This window comes from Episyrphus balteatus, chromosome 2 (genome assembly GCF_945859705.1).
Source record: "Episyrphus balteatus chromosome 2, idEpiBalt1.1, whole genome shotgun sequence".
NCBI classification, from domain to species: Eukaryota; Metazoa; Arthropoda; class Insecta; order Diptera; family Syrphidae; genus Episyrphus; species Episyrphus balteatus.
In genome coordinates, this window is record NC_079135.1 from 38209826 (window position 1) to 38231268 (window position 21443).

The following is a 21443-nucleotide window of genomic DNA, read 5'->3' on the forward strand; positions in this document are numbered from 1 at the left end:
TTTTCACAATTCTTCTATCTTTTGACAAAATCTCTTCAAAATCCACTGGATTTTGTTTGAGGAGATACATTTATAACACTTTGTTCTGTTTGGTATAACAGTTCAAAGACATCCATTGTGAACCAAAAATTTAGTTCAATCAAATCCAGGCTTTCATTAGTGTAAAAAGCTAAAACAGGAAGCTAGGTTGAGAAACGTGGGCATTTGAGTAATTTCCATTGGGTTTTCTTTTATCGAAAAATCCTGTTTAGCAATAAAAAAGGGGAAATGTTATGATTTAGGTGTGGTGTAACTAGTTCAACGAGATTTTGTAATCTTGCCAAATCCGAGAATCCGTTGTGCTTTTTGATTTGAAATGTAAATTTGACAGTGAACAAGGTGATCAAAATAAGGTCTGATCTACACTTTTTGTGCACTGAATTGAAAGACTAATCTGAAAGTTAACGCGGTTCAATTCAATTCAACAATCACCAGAATTTGATTTGACTTCTTCTATTTTATATGTAACTGACATACGTTAACCTTTCATTTGACAGAACTCATATTTCAACCCAATGAAATTTGGGGTACTAAATTTGTCAGATTGGGAAAATGTTATACTTTCTCGTGAGCGCTCTCTTCTACGAAAAACAGCACAATTTTTGACTCAGATTTAAAATAAGTGGGCAGTGGATAGTATGTAGAAAGCTTCACCTCAGTTTAATGAAAATGAGTTCTTAAAATGAGTTCCAGATCAAAAATCAAGAATTTAATACGACAAGTACCGTTAATAACCTGCCAAAAAATATTTTTTATTCAAAAGGAGGATAAAAACAACACTTTTCATTTGGCAAGTACCCACCTTTTATTTGTGTCCTAAGAATATTCTCTCTAGGGAATCATCCAAAACCCTTAGCTACCAGGATTGAAGCAGTCGCTTGAGTAGTATAGCCTTTTTATAAGCTTTACATCATTTAATGAGACTGTAAACGGAAATCTCTCAAATGAGATAGATCTCTAGAGTGAGATCGATCTTATTTTTTTGAGATCTGTCACAAAAGAATTTAGCATACGAATGCTAGGAAAAGCTTAAAATAATGGCGCAATATTTAAATGATTAAGAAAAAACTCTAAAGCCATTTTAGTAATTTACTTAGCTAAAAATCAGTCTGCTTTTGACTTAGTAAATTATTAAAAGGGCTTTAGCATTTTACTAAATAGTTTAAAATTTTGTGCTAATGAGATTTGAGACTGAGATAAAGCATTTTGCATACTACCCAGTGTCTTAAGACGAAATTAACAGAAGAAGGCAGCGTAACTGCAAGTATAGAAACATAAGAAAATTGAATGAAACTAATCAAAGAGCTTTCTAAATAATTTTCATCTTTGAATATGCAACGAGAAAAACCTGAAAGACACTAATAAATATAGCACACTTGCAGGGGCTGGTTAAAAAATGCCAGTCTAATCTTTGGCGTTGATGGACTTAAAATCTGCAATTGGTTGAAACAAATCATATGGGTGAAGTAGAGCAGTATATAGTATACTAGCCTCAGAAAATTCTTCGGTCTGGTTCAAAAATCAATTATTGTTACGGAAAAAGTTTTTTCAACTAAAATAAAAAATTACTAGACTAACGCACCACAACGGAATGGAATTATAGTTATAGCTTCAAGGTTGTAGCACCTTCAAGTTGTTGTTCAAAAATTACGTTTGTGTTAGAACTCATCTAATTTCTATACAACGTATAAGTGTTATAGGTTATGAACACATTGCTCTTTTGTTCTGATTCAGCGAAAAATAGCGACTTTTTCTCATTGCAATGAAATGAAAAGAATCAACTGCAAGATCGTTTTTCAATTAATTTTTAAACAAACTAAACTAAATTCCGTTTTGTTTTTAGATCTTCCCTTATACATGGTGACGCTCAATTCAAACCGTGTATTATATCGTGGGCACAACGCCAAAACCACGAATCTGCAAAATTGTAGTTTTGAGAAAAACGGCTTCAAAGTTTTGGAAATTCATGCAATCTTATGGAAACTCGTGCAACAAAAATTGATATTTTAGGCTTTTAGGCAACAGATGGAGGACTGGGGTCGATGCAGTGAATAGAGAAACCGATAACAAGGTTCATGACGCATTAAAGTGAAAAAATATCAAAAAATGCAGATTCGCGGTTTTGGCTTTGTGCCGACGATATTTATTTCGATTTTCGAAGACTGTTTACCAATTACGATTAAAAAAAGAATTAAATAAAAACAATATAAATTTTTTTACAAATTAACTTTTAAGTATTTACTTCAACATTTCTTAAACAAATATTTCAACAGCCTTAGGAACCAACGTTACCTTAATGGGTCGAACATCGTAAGCCTCGCCATCTATAGAATACACTCTCGATTCTCCTGTGCAACTTCCATCCGGAATAAAATTCATTGTACGAAACTTTAACATTTCAAACACTTTTTCCTCTGACAAATATTTGGAAAAGGTATCAAAACCAGTTTCAATTTTTTTATCAGATTCCAATACCAGTTTATTGTTATCAGATGTTTTGTCGTTGTCCACATGTATACGAATATTACTTGCATTTATTTGCTGATTATGTTGCTCACATTCAACATCAGACATTGGAACAATTTTACTTGAATTTGAAACAAGCTGACGTGAAAATAACCTTGAGAATATTGATTTTTGTGACTGTGCCACAACTTCATTATGCACAAGACAGTTATTACATCCAATACAAGGTGTTGTATAACACACATCTGCTTTACATTCCCACGTTAGTTTGCTATTGAATGAATTAATCAAAGCACCAATGTACTTATCCGCTCTCCAAAAGTACCAGTATTTGCTTTGTAAAGATTCTATGTCACGAAATATTCCCCAATCAAGTGATCCCATTGAAAAAATAGGTCTCCCTGCTGGTTGTTGCTCATCACTTTCAGTGGCGATTTGTTCAATTTTAAAAATGCTTTTCTTTTCTAGAGTTTCACGTGCGATATTCAATGAGGCATTAAGAAGTGCTTCGACTTCGTTGACCTTAGAATCCCAATTTATATTTAACATCTTTTTTGTGGTTTCATTTTTGCTTCCCAATGGGAGAAGGGCAATTGGACAATGGTCAGTGTTTCTTCGCATTAATCCTGTTAAGACTTCAGAAACTGAACCATCACCACCGGCGATTACAATGCCATATGGAACTGATTTTAATTGTTCAACATATGTCTTGGCGTGGCCTTCGGAATCCGTTCTAACTATGTCCACAGTAAAGCCAGCCAAATGTAAAATTGGTTCGCAGTATTTTTGAAACTAAATAGAAAACGTTAATTTACATCAAATCTAATAGAGTACAAATTTTTATGAATAATTTACAGTTTTTTCTGCTTTCTTTTTGTTGGCTGCAGGGTTTAGAATAACAATAAGTTTTCTTGGATATACATCACATCGATCTCCATATTGTACTGCTTTTTCGCTGTACGACTTCATTAGAGAGGATATTCTAATACAAAAAAAGTAGATTAGTTGACATCTTTATTAAATTACTAGTATTATCAACTTACTGATACCACTCATGTCCATAATTTATGCCGTAAGCTCCCAATCCCAAACCAAAGACAGTTTTCTTCCAATTTGATCTTATTGCTGAAATAGCATTCATTTTGGCAGCTTTATTTACTTTCTAGAATAATTAGTTGTTAAGAAAATTTGAATATTTTTGGTTTTGTATAAATCGGTTACCTTAAATCTACTTAAGATTTCAGTTCGTCCAAAATGAAATTCCAATAGGCAGGGTATATATTTATTAAAGTTGATTTTAAGTTAATATCAAAGTTTTCACTGAAAACATTTTATTATAAATGCTCAAACAATTTGGAATTATTTTATATATGATGTTATTTTTGTTTTGTAAATGCTTATTTAGTTAATAAGCATAATAATTATAATGTTTATTGGTTATTAACTATCGTGCAAGTGCAAAAAAATATTCATAACATGAAATTACTAGGTTAGAGCAGTTGTTGACATTCGTTGACAGATGTCATATTTGACGAATCCATAGATAAATTAAAAGTAAATTTTCTAGATCGGGAAATTCCAGGTAAAGGGAATTTCCACGAATTATGGCATGGGGTTTTTTTTTTTGACTTTTCTAGGATCTATCCTTGTCTTTTCTCTTTCTGACAATTTTGTTTAAAAAGCGTTGTGCACATCTGCGGAGAAACGAAAAATTTTCAAAAGAGCTTGTACACCAAAAAGTTATACATTAAGCCTGGTACGCTGCTCGCGCTAAATTTTAGCTCCCATACAAATTATCGAAAAATTTTATCTCAGCTAAATTATATCCCATACAAGTTATCGATAACTTGTATGGAAATTTTATCTCGGCTAAAATTTAGCGCGAGCAGCGTACCAGGCTTTAGCGGTAAAGCCTGGTACGCTGCTCGCGCTAAAATTTAGCTGAGATAAAATTCCCATACAAGTTATCGATAATTTGTATGGGATCCATTTTAGCTGAGATAAAATTTTTCGATAATTTGTATGGGAGCTAAAATTTAGCGCGAGCGGCGTACCAGGTTAAAGGTACAAGAGTTGTACGAAGTCCTACAGCGATAATTATTGGTGCACACTAGGAAGGTCCTTATATTTTTATTTTATGGTGTTTTTGCGAAATTCCACGGTGGATGGACATCAATTAGTTCTAAGGCCTGGTACGCAGATGGCAGATCGAACTAAATTTGAGCTCCCAAACAAATTATCGAAAAAATTTAGCCGAGCTAAAATTTATCTGAGTATTTATATGATAGCAGATTTTGATTTCATTATGCATTCTAGTACGCAGGTGAAGCGAAACAAAAAATTTTCCATTCTCCAAAGTCAGCTATTACATGAAGCCTCAAGAGGCGCGACTCTTTTTATACATAATGAGTGCAAAAGAGAAAAAAGATAAAAGAAAAAATTATCCGACCGGAGAGTCGTGGGTCGTGAGTCCGAGACTCTTTTTTGACGTTTCTTTTTCCACTTTTTCTTTTTTCAACATTCCCTCTCATTTCTTTTTTGCTTCTTGGTGCAATATAACAACAACAAATTTTAAATCAAAAGAGAAATGTCAAATTTGAGTCCTTGACTCAAGAGGCATCGTGTAATAGTACGCGCCTCACAGAATGATTATCAAAAGAAAATTCGAAAAAAGAGTCAAGCCTCTTGAGCCTTCATGTAATAGCTGACAAACTCTTTTTTTTTTTTGGTTTAAAAAACAATTTGTATACTCTCTTTCACAACAAAATTGCAATAGCCAGAACTTTTTCAAAAAGTATTGTATGTAGCTATTAGCTGTCAAAATGTTTATGAAAAATATTTCCTAAAAAGGTTAAAATTTCCTTTTCATCTGAATGTGGTAAATGTGGGATACTTTGGACTGTCATTCCTATCTTCTTAACCTTTCTGGAATCAATAAATTTAGTCAAGTGGGCTTGAGGTCTAATTTTTTTTCTAACTTTTTAATCCGACATTTTGAGTGTGTTTACACTCTTCTTCTGGGTATAACTACAACGGACTCATATTTGACCGACAGAGGCAGAAATACTATAGCAACAAGCGACTCTACGAGGAAGAAAAAAAAAATCATAACTACAACGGCCACTTTTTGCAAAAAATCAAAAAGTGAAAATTTTCAAATTGATTTTGTAACCGTTTTTCAAACCACAAAATTAAAAATAATAATGCAGAAAGCTTATTGGTTTTTTGGTTCAAAAAACAATTTTTGTAGTTTTTTCCAAAAACAAATAGCACTAGAAAGAAATAAAAAATTTTTACTTTTGTAAATTTCCCACTTTTTCACTTTTTAGGTCATTGTTGTTATGGCTTAATTCTAGTTAAGCCTTAACTACATTGGCTCAAAAAGTGAAAAAGTACAAAAGTGAAAATTTTCAAACGCATTTTTGTATAGTTTTTTGGCCTGAAAAATTAAAACAAATGATGCAGAAAGCTTATTTTTTGGTCTAATAAACAATTTGTATACCCTTTTTCACAAAACAATTGCGCAAGCCAGAAAAAAAATATTTTCACTTTTGTACTTTTTCAAAAAGTGGTGTATGTAGTTAAGCATTTATTCTTTCAATTTTAAGAAATTAATCTTAAGAATGGGCAGGTTCAGAAAAGTTACGGCCTAAATATTTAGGTGATTTCTCGCTCTCTGATTGGCAAACTGTCAAAAAAAAATCCTTCCAATTTAGGTAATTTTATTGGAAACCTGACTGGAAAGTTAGGCAAGAAAATTTTACCTAAACATTTAGGAAAGTTTTTTTTTGGCAACATGACAGCTGATTATTTTTAATTAATGAATTACGTTAGCAAAATTAAATCGTATTTGTTTGAAAAACGAGTAAAAAGTGCTTTACCGGTTATAATTAATATTATTTATTTATTAAAGAATAGTGAAATTTGGTGTCTGCCCCATGCGATCTGTAAAAATCTTAAGTAAATTTCGATATTTTGACAATAATGAAACATCCAAACAAATTTAGTCAATTTACCTTTATTGCCGTTCAGAAAATGACTAATATTTCCTGAACGTGCCCAATGTATAAGTTTTGGCTTTGTTTTTTTTTTTAGAAATTTTGAATGCTTCAAAATTCCAAAAATTAAAAGTTTTGAAAAATCGTTTTCAATTCATCGAAATTTCAAAACAAAAAAAATTTTAAAAAATTTAAATACTTCATTAAGGCAGACCTTTAAAAATTTCAGTCCTATAATATTCCACTAATTATTCCATCCATAATCATTTGGGATTTTTTCCATTTAGATTTTGACATTTTAAAAATTCCCACAAACTACACCATCTTTAAAAAATTAAATATACCTTGAAAGTTGAAATGCAAAAAAAAAAAAACTGGCTTAAAATGGCGCCCGATGTTTAACACACAGATCGCCTTGATTTGATTTATCATCTATTTTGTCTCTAAAAAAAAATTGAAGTGTGTAATAAATTCGTTAATTTAGCGATTTATATAGGTTTGATTTTGATTAATTAAAGGCCAAATAAGTGAAATTACATTGACATTTCAATGTCGTCGAAAGTGAATTGTTTTTCAAAATAAAATTTAAATAAATTTTATATTTACTTTGTCTGAAACCAAGAAGTGAAAACATCTTTTTATATGTATGACTATTTGTGGGGCTTTTGTGATTTGTGTGTGAGCGATTTTGGCTATTTGGTAAATGATTTTTGTTTTTTTCCACTTTTTCTCTCCTCAATTTTATAAATTTTTAAACTTATTTATTCGATATAATCTGCTTAGTTATTTGTTACAAAAGTTACTTATTTTTAACCATTTTATTAGTGTTTTCAATGTTGTGCAATCAATACATCAGAGTTTTTCATTTTTCTTATTGAAGAATCGTCGTCGTCTCCTCTGTCCATTTCCCAGACGTCAGTCAATCTCTACACGAAATTTTAGAAAGCAACCATTTCATCGACAAAACTTCTTGAATTTTAATATTTTAAATAATACAGACAATTCAGTGATTTGCTTGGGATTTGTTTGATACTCGTACAGAAAAAATTATTTAAGAAAAAAACAATGACAAAGCACTGTGATAGCAAAAAAAAAGAAAATTTGTGTAAATTGAAATAAAGGAACTCTTGAAAAAAGGTATGTTCAGAGGTTTTTTTTCTTTGATATACATAAAAACCTGCCATTGTTATGGAGTCTCACAATATTTAAAAATATTCCAACTTAATAAATTGATTCAAAAAGGCTACCTACCTACTTTCACGAAATTAAATTAAAAGGGAATTTTATTTTTTTTTTTTCTAAATTAAAAGACGTGGACCAAGAGTTTTTTTTTTTAGGTACCTAGACAAAAGTATATTATAAAATAATAAGGTCAATGACAAATAATGTGTGTATAGAGGAGTGGGGAGCTTTGAAGAGTATTTTGTCGAAAGATAAAAGACCCACTCGAAGGTTAAGACAATCACAATGAGCTTATCAATTATGAATATTATATTTTGGACAGCAAAATTGTTATTTGTATAGATTATTTTGTTAAAAACAAAAAAATAAATAAATTCAATAACAATTTGAATTTAGAATTTTGCATTTTGAATTTGCTGTAGACTCAGACTAGCATAGTAGGTAGCTTTGTATGTACATATACATTTTTTGAGATTGCGTTTAATTCGGTCCCTAATATGATTTTATTTTAACTTTATAGGTATTGCATTTAAAGTTGAATAAAGTTATGATTTAAAGAATTGTAATGTTTTGAAAACATGATTTCAGATAAATATTTTTCGATAACTATTGACTTATTTAGGTTGCATTGTTCGTTCAAGCAGTAGCCACTTTACCTAATCTTTTTGATAATTTATTTTACTTTTTATAAAAACGCTTGTATAGATCTGAATGAGTTTTTCTACATTAATCTACTTCTCTTATAAAAACTTAGTGATGGGAATGGGTAAACTCGGGCGTATACTTACTATTTTTTTATACTTGGATGCTGCAAACTATTTTCTATGAATATTTTATTTTTTTTTTTATTCAAATAAGTTGGGTGTCGATTAAAGTCAGATATATGTATGCTTTAAACGAACTACAATTTGTAATCCAAAAATTGTGATAAAAAGTTTGGAAAACTGTTTTTAAAATTTGTTGTCGACCCAGACAAGCATAGTAGCTTTGTATGTACATACATACAATCATACATTTTTGGAATTGCGTTTAATTCGGTCCTATAATTTTATGTCAACTTTATTGGTATTGCATTTAAAGTTAAATAAATAATAATATTGAATGAATATATGAATTTTATTCTGATTTAAAGAACTGTAATGTTTTGAAAACATGATTTCGATAACAATTGACTTATTTAGGTTGCATTGTTCGTTCAAGCAGTAGCCACTTTACCGAATACTTTTTGATATTTATTTTACTTTTTACAAAAACGCTTATAGATCTGAATGAGTTTTTCTACATTAATCTAGTTCTTTTATAAAAACTAAGTGATGGGAATGGTTAACTCGGGCGTATACTTACTATTTTTTTTTTGTATTTGGCCACTGGAGACTATTTTCTATGAATATTTTATTTTCATTCATTCATTCAAATAAGTTGAGTGCCAAGTAGAGTAAGCTACCTATTCCTACGGTTTGTATTGAAAAAGGTTGTGATAAATAGTTTGGAATTTTTTGTTTTTGAGCCACTCTTAAATGATTTTGGGTTTGTGAAGCAAAATCTTGTTGGAATGTCGATTAGTTGTTGGCAAACACCTTCTAAATTATTAGTTTGATAAATCTAATGGCAGGATTAGAACCTAAATCGATTCCATGAAATTTCACATTATTTGATGGAAGCCATTATTTCTTTGAAAACTAGGAATTCGATGTGACGGTTCGTATTAAAAATCTTAAAAACAACATAACAAAAATGGGAAACCGACTAAGTTATGAATAACAATGTAATGCGCGACAGAGTTATGCACGTCAAAGTTATGAAAAACCAGAGCTATGAATACCAAAGCTATAAAACGTGGTTTTTGGGGTGGCAACTATATTTAGAGGAACGATATACGCGTAGATTCAGGAGGAATGTACAAAAAAGCTAGAACGTGTAGGTTGGATCGAGACAAGAAAAAAATCATATTGGACAAGCGGGTCTATTACTCCCCATTTAGCCGGGAGGGGCAATTTTCCAACAAATTGACTTAATTTGGAAAATAAAATTATTTAAAATCAACAGTTACATCAAAAATAACGTACTGTACTTTTTTGTAAAGCCAAAAAAAACTTGAATAGCACACCTCCTTTTTTATTGGTTTTAGAAGAGCGATTTAACGACTCGCGTTAAATTCACTTGACTCTGCCGCCACAATAAAGGAAAAAAGTGGTACAAAATAGGTATATTTCAAAAAAGCAAAAAAGCTAGAGCGTGTTGAATGGGTCGAGATTAGAAAAAAATCGGATGAGCTGGGTCTGTTTAGCTTTCCATCTGAGTCGAAATAGAAAATAGAGAATTAACTTCGAAAATTAAAACCGATTTTGCGAAATGGGTTCAAAAAATGTTATGATCATTGGATTATTCGTTAATCTAAATGCGCCAAGAGCCTTGATTTAAGGTTATAGGTAAATAGATTAGATTTGATTATTATTTAGTTTGGACTTGGAAAGTCATGAGTTGGGAAACACCCTGTTAACAGAAAAATTAATAGCTTCTTTATTGCACCATCTGCAGAATGGTGTTAATTGCAGATACAAAATAAAATGTATAGGTAGATTAAAATTAAAAAAAGAATAAATTTGGGGTGTACGATAAGATAATAACAAAATTCAAAGATTAGGATAGAAGAATTCCACAGTATCGCAATACTATTTTATATAAAGTGAATAAATTGTATACTGTGATAACAACTTTCAATTGTTTATAAGAATCTATACCTTTTCCAATAAGACAAAGGTTACTTTTATACTTATTGTGTATGTATTTTTTCCGAAATCTTAGACAAAATGTTTTTTAATTTTTATTTTTATAAATTCCTGTTTTTAGATTTTGGCCCGAAGATATCTGATTCCAAATGTTAGATGGTATGCAAATAACTCAGCAATCAGACCTCAAAAAAAACTTTTGGTTTTCATTTATAAATAGGACTTAAATAGGCCTATCTTTTGATGTATCACTCGATGGATTTGGAGGACTTTTTTGAAAATGCATTATTTTAAGGCAAGAGGTTAACCTTGATTTTTTATCAAAAATCTTTAAAAAAAAAATTTGTATATTTTCTACCTAAATGGATAGGCCTATTCATTGTGTACTCATATCGGTAAACCAAAACTTGTTTCGAGACCTTGATCTGAAAATATCTGCTTTCGAACTTAAGAAAAAAAAATATTTCGATTGCAAATAATTCAGCAACCAGACCTGCAAGAAACTTTTGGTTTTCAGTTATGAATAAAGCCTAAAAAGACCTTTCCTTTGATGTATCACTCGATGGATTTGGAGGATTTTTTTGAAAATGCATTATTTTAAGGCAAGAGGTTAAACTTGATTTTTTCTCAAAAATCTTAAAAAAATAGATTTGTAATTTTTTACCTAAAATTATAGGCCTATTCATTGTGAACTCATATCTGTAAACCAAAATTTGTTTCGAGACCTTGATCCGAAAACATCTGCTTTCGAACTTAAGAAAAAAAAAATATTTCGATTGCAAATAATTCAGCAACCAGACCTGCAAGAAACTTTTGGTTTTCAGTTATGAATAAAGCCTAAAAAGACCTTTCCTTTGATGTATCACTCGATGGATTTGGAGGTCTTTTTTGAAAATGCATTATTTTAAGGCAAGAGGTTAAACTTGATTTTTTCTCAAAAATCTTAAAAAAATAGATTTGTAATTGTTTACCTAAAATTATATGCCTATTCATTGTGAACTCATATCTGTAAACCAAAATTTGTTTCGAGACCTTGATCCGAAAACATCTGCTTTCGAACTTAAGAAAAAAAAAATATTTCGATTGCAAATAATTCAGCAACCAGACCTGCAAAAAACTTTTGGTTTTCAGTTATGAATAGAGCCTAAAAAGACCTTTACTTTGATGTATCACTCGATGGATTTGGAGGACTTTTTTGAAAATGCATTATTTTTAGGCAAGAGGTTAAACTTGATTTTTTCTCAAAAATCTTAAAAAAATAGATTTGTAATTGTTTACCTAAAATTATAGGCCTATTCATTGTGAACTCATATCTGTAAACCAAAATTTGTTTCGAGTCCTTGATCTGAAAATATCTGCTTTCGGTAAGAAAAAAAAATATTTCATATACATGAAAAACTTTGATGCAGGCTCCAGGTCAATTTGACCTGGAGTTTTTCATGTATATACTATTTGAAGAGGTCACTACAAAAATTCCTGTAAAAAAATATTTCGTTTGCAAATAATTCAGCAACCAGACCTGCAAGAAACTATTGGTATTCAGTTGTGAATACAGCTTAAATAGACCTTCTTTTTTATCATTAAAGATGTTTGAGAAAATTCCAATTTTTTTTTTCAAACATCTTTAATTAAGTAATCACTTGGTCAAATAACTCATCACATACTTCTTTTTTATGTCTCACTCGATAAATTTGTAATTTTTTTACCTACTAAACGCTCATAATGAACTCATATCCTTAAACCAAAACTTGTTTTGTCCGAAAAAAAAACATTTGATTTGCAAATTACTCGGCATTCAGACCTCAAAGAAAACATTCGGTTTCATTCTCGAATAGAGATTAAAAAGATCTTTAATTTGATGTCTTAGTCCATGAATTTGGATGAAATTTTTTAAAATGCATTTTTTTCGCAAGGAGTTGCACTTTTTCGAAAAATTAAAAAAAAAATTAATTTAAATACCTGTTAATTATGAATTCATCCAAACTTATTTCGAAAATTTTGTCGGAAGATATGTATCTGCTTCCGAATGTAGGCAAAAAATAGCATTTGGTTTGCTAGAGCTTTAAAAAACCTTCCCTTTGGAGGAAATAACTTGTTTCTTTTTTTTTCGAAAATCTAAAAAAATTGATTTGTAATTTTTGCACTCAAAGAATAGTTTTCATAATATTCGATCTTTGGTAGTCTATTATCGGATTGTGTTTCGAGTTTATTTTGGTTATTCGGAAACTTCGGAGAGAGTTTCAATCGCAGTTTAAGGTGCTCTCCTTTTATATCATTCCGTTAAAGTTGTTAATAGTTGCTATCTTTTCAGTGCAGGTTTTTAAATATACATTGATCTAAGTGTGACCGTAACTTAACCAACTGTCAGCCCAACAACCTGACACGGCAAAGCTTATCTCCAACCATTTGTTTTAATTTTTTTTGTTCTATGCTTATTTATTTGATTTCATGTTTTTTTTTATCAACTGTTTTACATTTTTCTTTTTCAGAACTACACAAAGTAATGAAATGTCAACTTAAAATGTATGCAAACACATCACTTAAATGTTGAGCTGATTAATCAAAATCCTACAAGACTTTCAAAATAGATTCAATTTAGAAAAAAAGTACAAATACAAACATAGGAACAAACAACAAAATTGATATGAATTTAAGAAAATCTTCTTTTCTATAGAAAAACAAAAAAATTCAATCAAAAGTAACATTCAATCAGATATGATGTGGGGTGAGCATATAAATCGCAGACACTGGGAATATCAAAAAACTACAAATGATGATAATTATTGTTATCTCAATACCAATCGACATTGTGTAAAGGAAAACAATTCCTATGTTCAAAATCTACCTCCCTACAATGATCACTTGGCTGTTGATATATTAGAAGTTGATTCTAAAAAACACGATTACATCAACGTTCAAAATGATTACAAAACTGAAAATACAATCTTGGACCATATTTCAGGTATGAACTCTACATCACTCGCTGTCAACTCGAAACAAGTATCCACATCACCTTGCAATAGTAATCTCTACGTTAGTCCACCATATTTTACAGTTGATAAATTTGTCAATATGGATCAAACAAATCATCATCATCCTCATCCTCATCCCCATCATCATCATCCCCGAGATAACACCAACAGACAACAAATTATCCAACCAAATCGAAATCATATAAACAATCAAAAAGAAATATCAAACATTAGTTTAGAATATAAAATTCCAGACAACAGAGAAAGTTTTTTAATAAATAACAAAAATCTTATTGGAATCAAAGTTATCGAAAACTCCCACATTCCGTTGATGCATTTTGAGACGACCTCTGACAGACCGGTTAGGTTAAATGTACCCAAACAACAATATGAACCAGAACCAATTATAACAGAAATATGTACGAGTAATTATGAAAATGATTTGGTTCCCTATCATGGTAGTGATACATTTCCTCCGAAAAGAAAAAAATCTTATTCCAATATTGATTATATGCAAGATCCTAACGTAAAAAATGACTACATACGAAATCACCACCAATTGTTGTCAATACATCAGTATAGCGGTGAGAGTATAATAAAAGTCGAGAGTAAAAATGTCTACAGAGTAGCTGATCTGAGTGCTACAATTGAAAGTAGCCAACATCGTATTGGACCTAATGACTTTCCATATATGGAATTTCAAAGGAACTCATTACCAAAAGGAGCTTGTATACAAAAATCATGTATAACATCATCTGCGAAAAATATGGTTCGTGAAAAAAGAAAACCCAATTACAGGGAATTAATTAACAATGCTCATGCTTTGCGAAGTTCAATATCTGAAAATGATCTAAACATGCAAATTATAAAGCGAACGTTGAATTACAAACCACTGCCAACATATAACAACTATCCATCGTCTAGAAATATTGCAATTCAACCTGTCAAAAGAAGTCCAAGTAATGACAGCTTTTGTCCAAAAATTGAAAAAGTTGATGTCTATGAGAAAACATCACATGAAAACCATTTATTCATTCAGCAGCAGCAACAACAGCATCACCAGGATGTTTGTAGTAGTAGTAAAAAACCTATTACTTCTTCTCCTTTAGATTTATCTCTCAAAAGTGTCAAAATCGAAGCCCCACCTCCACCTTTTGATGATAAAAAGAAAGTATACAAAGGTTGCCTTCCAAAGTTCAATTTTGAACCAAACTTTGTGGAAAAACACAACTTCATGAGCAATAATGTAAGTTCGAGTAGAATGCAATCAAATCAGAGTTCGGTTATTCGATTTAATTATAATTCAAGTACCGCAAGTAGCAGCAGACCCACCGCAATCGATTGCAAAGTGGAGCAAAATTTATTTTTAGAAGCTCCTAAAACTGAAGTTAAACCAAATGTTGCTACTGGTTTTGACCAAGACATTAACCGGAAAAGAATATTTCCAGCTGATAGTTTTGATGAGAGTAAATATTTAATCAAGAAGAAATGCATGGAAAGTTCCTTCTGTGGTGTTCCAGGTCTCGATGTGGGTTCTCGAAATTTTGACAACGATTTGAAATTAGAGAAGAAAATTGATGTGAATAAAATTGTACAAGAAATAGCAACGACGACCACGATGATGAGTGAGAGTGAAATCGCTGAGCGATTCGACCAAACTAACATTAAACCTGAACCTGAACTTGAGATTGAATTAAAACCTGAACCTCTACCTGAAGAACCAGAGCTTAAAGCTGAATTGGAAATGGAATTAGTATCTATTCCTGAGCCAGATTCTGAATCAGAACCAGAAGAACTTATCGAGTTGAAACAAGATGTTTCGTCTTCTTTTGCATCACGAATACGAACAAAAGCTGAGCTTAAAGGATTCGTATTTCAAGATGAAAGTGCAGATGTGCATGTGCAAGCCAAGAACAACTTGGAATTAAAAACTCAATTGGATTTGTGTGATTGGAATAATACATGTGAAATGTTTGTTGATCAATTGGATCGATGTTTTGAGAATATTTCTTTTAAAAAATCATCATCATCATCTTCAAATTTATTGAAACGTTCAATGCCAAATATTCAAATCGATTCTGAAAATGAATCTTCAACTAGTTCAAATCCAAGTCCTAAAAGGTCAATGAAAAATGTAAAAACAGAAATAACAAAACTGCCAATCAATGATGTTCTTCCAGTTGAATCTAATGTGCAATGTGATGATGAGAAATTGAAGGAAAATACTGATCAAGTTGATAGTACAACCGAATCGGTGAATACTGGACCTATTGATAGTATAACCGATTCGGTGAATGGTGATCTTTTAAATGATGAAAATCAGTCTGAGACTACTGAAATAGTTGACAGTGTGATTGATTCTTTGAATACAGAACGATCAGATAGTGTAAACGAATCTGTGAGCACTGAACAAACAGACAGTGTAAACGGGTCTGTGAGAACTGAACAAACAGACAGTGGGAACGATTCAGTAAATACTGAACTAACAAACAGTGGGAACGATTCTGTAAACACCGACCAAACAGATAGTGTGAATGATTCTGGAAATTCTGAACCACTTACTGGCACTGTAACAGAATCCGAGAATTCTGAACCACTTACCGAAACTTTAACAGAATCCGAAAATGTAAACGATTCAGTTAATGTTTTACCAACAAGATCCAACTCGTCAGAAGAACGATGTAAGCTCTCTTCTGAGGAAGATGTTTCAAAGGACGTTAGTAAAGAATCTGAAGGAGATACAAAAGCAGAGATTTCTTCTGACATTTCATCGATAATTGATAAAAAACGGCCCATCAATAAAGCAACACGAATATTTGATTTGACAAAAGTATCCGTAGTGCGTTTGAAAAGAGAGAAATATGTATCCAGAATACTAAAACAGAGTGATGCACCCATGGAACAGGAAAAAATTGTTCCAAAAACTCAAAGAACTGAAAATATCTCGAACAAAGATACAAACTCTACACCTTCTCCCGTTGCTACAAGTAAAACAACACAAAACGTCCTAAGAAATACAGATACTCCACACAAATTTGCTCATCGAGGTAGACCACTAAAAGGCAGCAAAGTGACCAACAAAAATGTGCCAAGCTTGAGCACTATAAAAACTCGTTTAAGAACTCAAGCTCTGCAAGGTAAAAAGGATGCAGTTTTCAAGAATAAAAAAACAAAACGTCGTTATGAAAACAAATCCGAAAGTGATTTACCAAGCAATACAGACAAGATCTTCCTAGAAGTGTATAGATATAAGAGAGCACTTAAAGTTCCCCCAAATCTCATTACAATTAAAAACAAATGCATACAGAAAATTTCGAAATCCATAGCTGATTCAGATTTAGAACCTGAACCAGCAACAAGAAATACTGGAGAATCAATGAACTGTAAAAATGAATCAAATAAAGACAATGTACCTAAATCAATTATTGATGTCCTTCATTCGAGAGTTATTAAGGCCAAAAACCATAATCATCAAGTCCATAATAAATTTACTCAGAAATATTCGAAAACTGAACGACCGCATGTTTCGAAATCGAAATTCGATATCATTTCTTCAAAATCAAATACTGATCATGAAATGATTTTGAATGAAAACAATAACATTTGTGTTCAACAGCAGGAGCAGCCTCAGCATCAAGAGAAACGTAATGTTTTTGAAACTAAAGTGATACCATCGCGAACAAGGAGGGAGCATAAAATGCATCTCAACAAGGAAACAATTCGAGAGGTATTTAGAGGTGACGAACGACCGTCTTCGGCTCCACCTCATATAAATATCCTTGAAGATATTTACGACAAATCATACAATGATCAATGTATTAAATACTTCCAGAAATTAAGCCTTATTGCGGCGGAAAGTGATTTATTACAAAATGGCCAACAGGAAAATGCAAATAAATTATCAAATAGTAGTAGTAGCAATATATTAATTAAGGAAACTAACGACGAGAAGAAGGCGACGACGGGAAAAGATGATAATAATCAATGCAATAATAATAATCAAAATCAATCAAATATGATTAAGCGAAAAAGAAAAAGAAGAATCTATAAACGTAGAATAAGTTCTGGTTTTGATTATTTGAGAAAGAAGAAAAGATCGACGAATGCTGCGTGTGCCTTACGTAATTATTCACGTTTTAAAAAGAGAAAGACTTCAACTGACGAATGCTCGCCGTTTAGAAATGAATCGGATATTTTAAAGGAAATTCAAAAATGGGTTTTGAATAAGGGCGTTGGACAAAGTGCCTTACACAAAGCAGCTACATTAGGATATATAGATGTTATTGTTTATTGCCTTGAGAAGATGGGCTTACATCCTGATCACAAGGATAATGCTGGCTATACACCACTTCATGATGCTTGTGTTAATGGTAGTTTGGATATTGCTAGGGTATTATTGCAATACGGGGCTAATCATTCGGAGAGTGCACATTCAGGTATTAGACCAATACATGAGGCAAGTGAAAATGGACATATTGAAATTGTACGAATGTTATTGTCTTATGGAGCTGATCCGTTGTTGGAAACTTATGCAGGTGAGTTATTATTTTTTGTTGATATAATCGTTTCTAATGATATTTTTTTTATATTTTGCAGGACAAACTCCTCTTATGTTGGCATCGGATACGAAAATGAGCAATTTAATTTCAATGCATTTGAGTGATGTTGAAGCCAGCGAGGTGAACAGGAGCAATTGGAGTTTTCAAGGTCCCTGGAATACGAATGGTAAAGAAATTTTACATACATACACACACGGTGTATTTTAGTATTATGTATATGAGATTCCATCGTAACGGGACAACTGCACAATAACCTAATTTATTATTTATAATAATGCAGTTTTAATATGTTCAACATGTCCTACCAAATGCACTAGGTCCTTCATGAGTGGAAGTGCTAAGAAAAAGAAGTAATTGAGCGATCATTTTTTGATGTTAGTTTTAGCCAAACACTGTTCGTAATACGAATTTACAGAGTTTCATAGATTTTTTGTTTGACTCGCTATTCATAATGGGGCCTATGTTTTATTTTGAGTAAAAGTAAAGTAAAAAATTACCGAAGATTCTTTGAAAATACTTATTTTATCTACAGCTGGCAAATGTTTGAAAAGATTTTCAGGGCTGTCCCAAGCTGTTAATAATATTTTTTTTCTACTTCACAAATTATTTTTGGCAAAATAAGATATTTTTTTTAAGTAATAAGCCAAAAAAAAAATAATCCGTACGTACTTTTTTGGCAATTTCTTATGGTTTCCGTGAGAAATTTTGCTAGACAATATTGAATTCATGTTCAGCACCTCAAAAAACAAAGAGAGTCATAGTCCATTCAACGAAGAAAAAATGAATTAAGAGTTTCATGAGTCTGGGTTGTTATTTTAAGTGGTCCTGAAGTCCCGAAACCAGCAAAGCCATTTCTTGGCCAGAAAGTGCTTAAGAAATCATAGTTATAGAATCCTATATTTTTTTTTTAAATACACTTAGGAGCAAAAAAACGGAATCAAATAAATTATTTACATTAAAAACAAAAATTGCATCGGATAAAATAATGTTTCTTCAAGTCTCATGGTCTCATTTTAAAGATTTAATTTTTTAATTTGAATTTTTGGTAAAAACATAAAAATGCATACGATCATCGCTATCTATCAATAAATTGCACTTCATTTTTTTTTAATGTTAAATTTTTTTGATACTCTCTGCTTCAATTTCAGTCTTTTTTTCCTTACGTTGCTATTGTCGTTGTCTGTCAATAAATTGCACTTAATTTTTTTTTTAAATGTAAAATTTTCCAATATTCTATTACAGTCTTGTTTTTCCTTACATACTTCATTTATGTTGATTGGATATTTATAATGTGAATGGGTTTTTAAATTCCTAGCATTGATTTAAAGCTTTTGTTTCAAGCTTGTTATTGGTACAATTAACATTCATGTATGTCAATTACATCCTGACTAATTATAGTTTTTACCGAACGCAAAGTTTGATTCCATTTTTTTGCTCCTAAGTGTATAATTTATTTTAAATATTTTTGCTCTTAACTATCATTTTAATATGAATTTTCTTTTGTTTCAATTGCAGATGAAAGTGAAAATGGATGTGATGTCTTTAGCGATATTTCCTCTCTAAATAATTTAGAAGGAGGCTTACATAAAAAACTCAACTTTCGAAGAGACTTTCGTTATTTTCAAAATAATGAATGGAAAACGGATGAAAATGAGCTTATATCGATATGCAATCAAAACCCGTCTATAAAAAATATTTTTTGTGATTTTGAGATTTTGTATGATGCTGCTAATGCTGAGGGAGAACTTTTCGAGTTTGAAGAAGCTGCCTCCCCTTTGCCTCCGCTCTATTTACTTAAAGATGAAGGCATGGAAAAATGGGTCTTATTGAGTGATTTGTGTAGTCTGCTTAAAGTTAAATCCAAGGATACGTTGTTACATAAGGTAACTTTTTCCTAAATAGCAAAAAACTTTATCATTTCATTGTATATATGCTGTTATTTAAAAATAAATATATTCTTCTTATTATGCAATCCTTTGCAATATTTAATATAAGTTTTCTTTTCCTATTTAAGATCTTCCCGTCCGTATCACCTTCTCATGTGAGCAGAGCTTTTCTAAAAGAATTGAAGATGTGTGAGTTTTTGGAAAGAGCGACGTGTCTTCAGCTTTTATGTGCCGGAGAAAAAATTAACATCTGTCACTCAAAAGTCGTCCTTATTCGATACAACGAAAATGTCCGCAACTTATTGGGAGTAAAGACTATTATTATGAAGTTATAAATATTGTGGAAATAAGAAAAAAAAAAACATATGAAAAAAGGTGCTTTAGGTATAATGTAAGCTATTTTATTTTAAACTTTATTTTAAATTTTATTTTACAAAAAAAAAATTATTTTTGTTTTTAAGTCATTAAATTATGTTTATTAACTAAGAAAAGCATTTTTATTGATTGATGTGTGTGTTGTACTCTTCTCACAATACATTCGGCCTTATCACGAAATCCATTCGTATCGGAAATTAGATATTACGGCAACCGGTAATGGAAAATTTCATACAAATCGCCACTACAATCGGATTTCTGAATATTTTTTAGGGAATCATAAAAAATTTCTGATACGAATGGAATTCGTGATAAGGACGATTAAACAGTGCGACGACATTGCTTTTTTCTTTCCGATACAACAAATGATGTTGAATTGTAAGTTGTTTTTAATTCCTTCAAGCACGATTGTAATTAGGTTGAATATTGCAGCTACCTTGTTATAAAATTTAAAAAATATAAAAAAAAAATACATTTTAGGATTTGTAGGCGTTAAATTTTCTATTATTCCTGCATTACATTTGATTCTTGAACTAGAAACAACTCAATGTTTCCCATGTAATTTGAATGGAAAATTCAAAATCGCCACCTCTCAATATTTCGTCGCCGTAAAGCAAAATTGTTCTAAGTCACAAAAAGCAAATTTTACAGGGGACGATTTTTAAGTTTCAAATTGGTTTAAATTGGTTTTTTATAAGTTCGTTCTTTTGTCTTGAATAAAATATACAAGTTTACCTCATTTGTAGGTGCATACTATTTTAAAAAAAATTTTAAAGCTAAAAACCCAAAATTGGACATAGAACAATTCCTATACAAGTACGTTTTTTCCTTAAATAAAAAGTGGACTTAGAACAAAATATGACTTAGAACAATCAAGAATACTCGGGCTCATTTTCAAAAGGCTACTTCCCTGTTTTTATTGTTCTATGTCCCATTAAATTATTATCTGCGGAATAAAATTTTTTTGACAAAAACGGTTATCAAATTCGGAAAAATTAGTAAAACTGCATCATTAACTCATTTTCGGTAAAAAGTGGATTTAGAACAATTTTGTTTTACGCTGACGCACAATGGGACGACCCATAGCAATAAATAAAAAGTACAACTATTTTAGGGGTACTTTTTATTAATTGCTTAGTCTTCCTAAATATATGAAAGCCTTAAATGTAAAAAAAAAATACATTGATCAATTGATGTACGAGTAATCGACGCGTTAACATTGGTATTTTTTTCGGAT

At 31.1% G+C, this 21443-nt stretch overlaps 2 protein-coding genes across 4 annotated transcripts; one reads left to right on the plus strand and one right to left on the minus strand.

The window, feature by feature from the left end:
* Positions 1-2244: 2244 nt before the first annotated feature.
* Positions 2245-3985, minus strand: LOC129908612 (acylglycerol kinase, mitochondrial). Its single transcript, XM_055985237.1, has 4 exons — positions 3727-3985; positions 3549-3667; positions 3361-3487; positions 2245-3297 (listed from the first exon to the last, which is right to left on the minus strand). Exons 2-4 carry the CDS (start codon positions 3644-3646, stop codon positions 2293-2295), a joined length of 1230 nt encoding a protein of 409 aa, XP_055841212.1. The 5' UTR covers positions 3647-3667; positions 3727-3985; the 3' UTR covers positions 2245-2292.
* Positions 3986-6873: 2888 nt separating this feature from the next.
* Positions 6874-20262, plus strand: LOC129908931 (uncharacterized). Of its 3 annotated transcripts, XM_055985772.1 has the most exons (6): positions 6874-7202; positions 7384-7640; positions 12904-17921; positions 17983-18111; positions 19461-19828; positions 19960-20262. In XM_055985772.1, exons 3-6 carry the CDS (start codon positions 13130-13132, stop codon positions 20164-20166), a joined length of 5496 nt encoding a protein of 1831 aa, XP_055841747.1. In that variant the 5' UTR covers positions 6874-7202; positions 7384-7640; positions 12904-13129; the 3' UTR covers positions 20167-20262. The 3 variants fall into 3 exon arrangements, with proteins under 3 accessions (XP_055841747.1, XP_055841745.1, XP_055841746.1); XM_055985770.1 differs by lacking the exon at positions 7384-7640; XM_055985771.1 differs by lacking the exon at positions 6874-7202 and having other exon boundaries at positions 7329-7640.
* The last annotated feature ends 1181 nt before the right edge of the window (positions 20263-21443 follow it).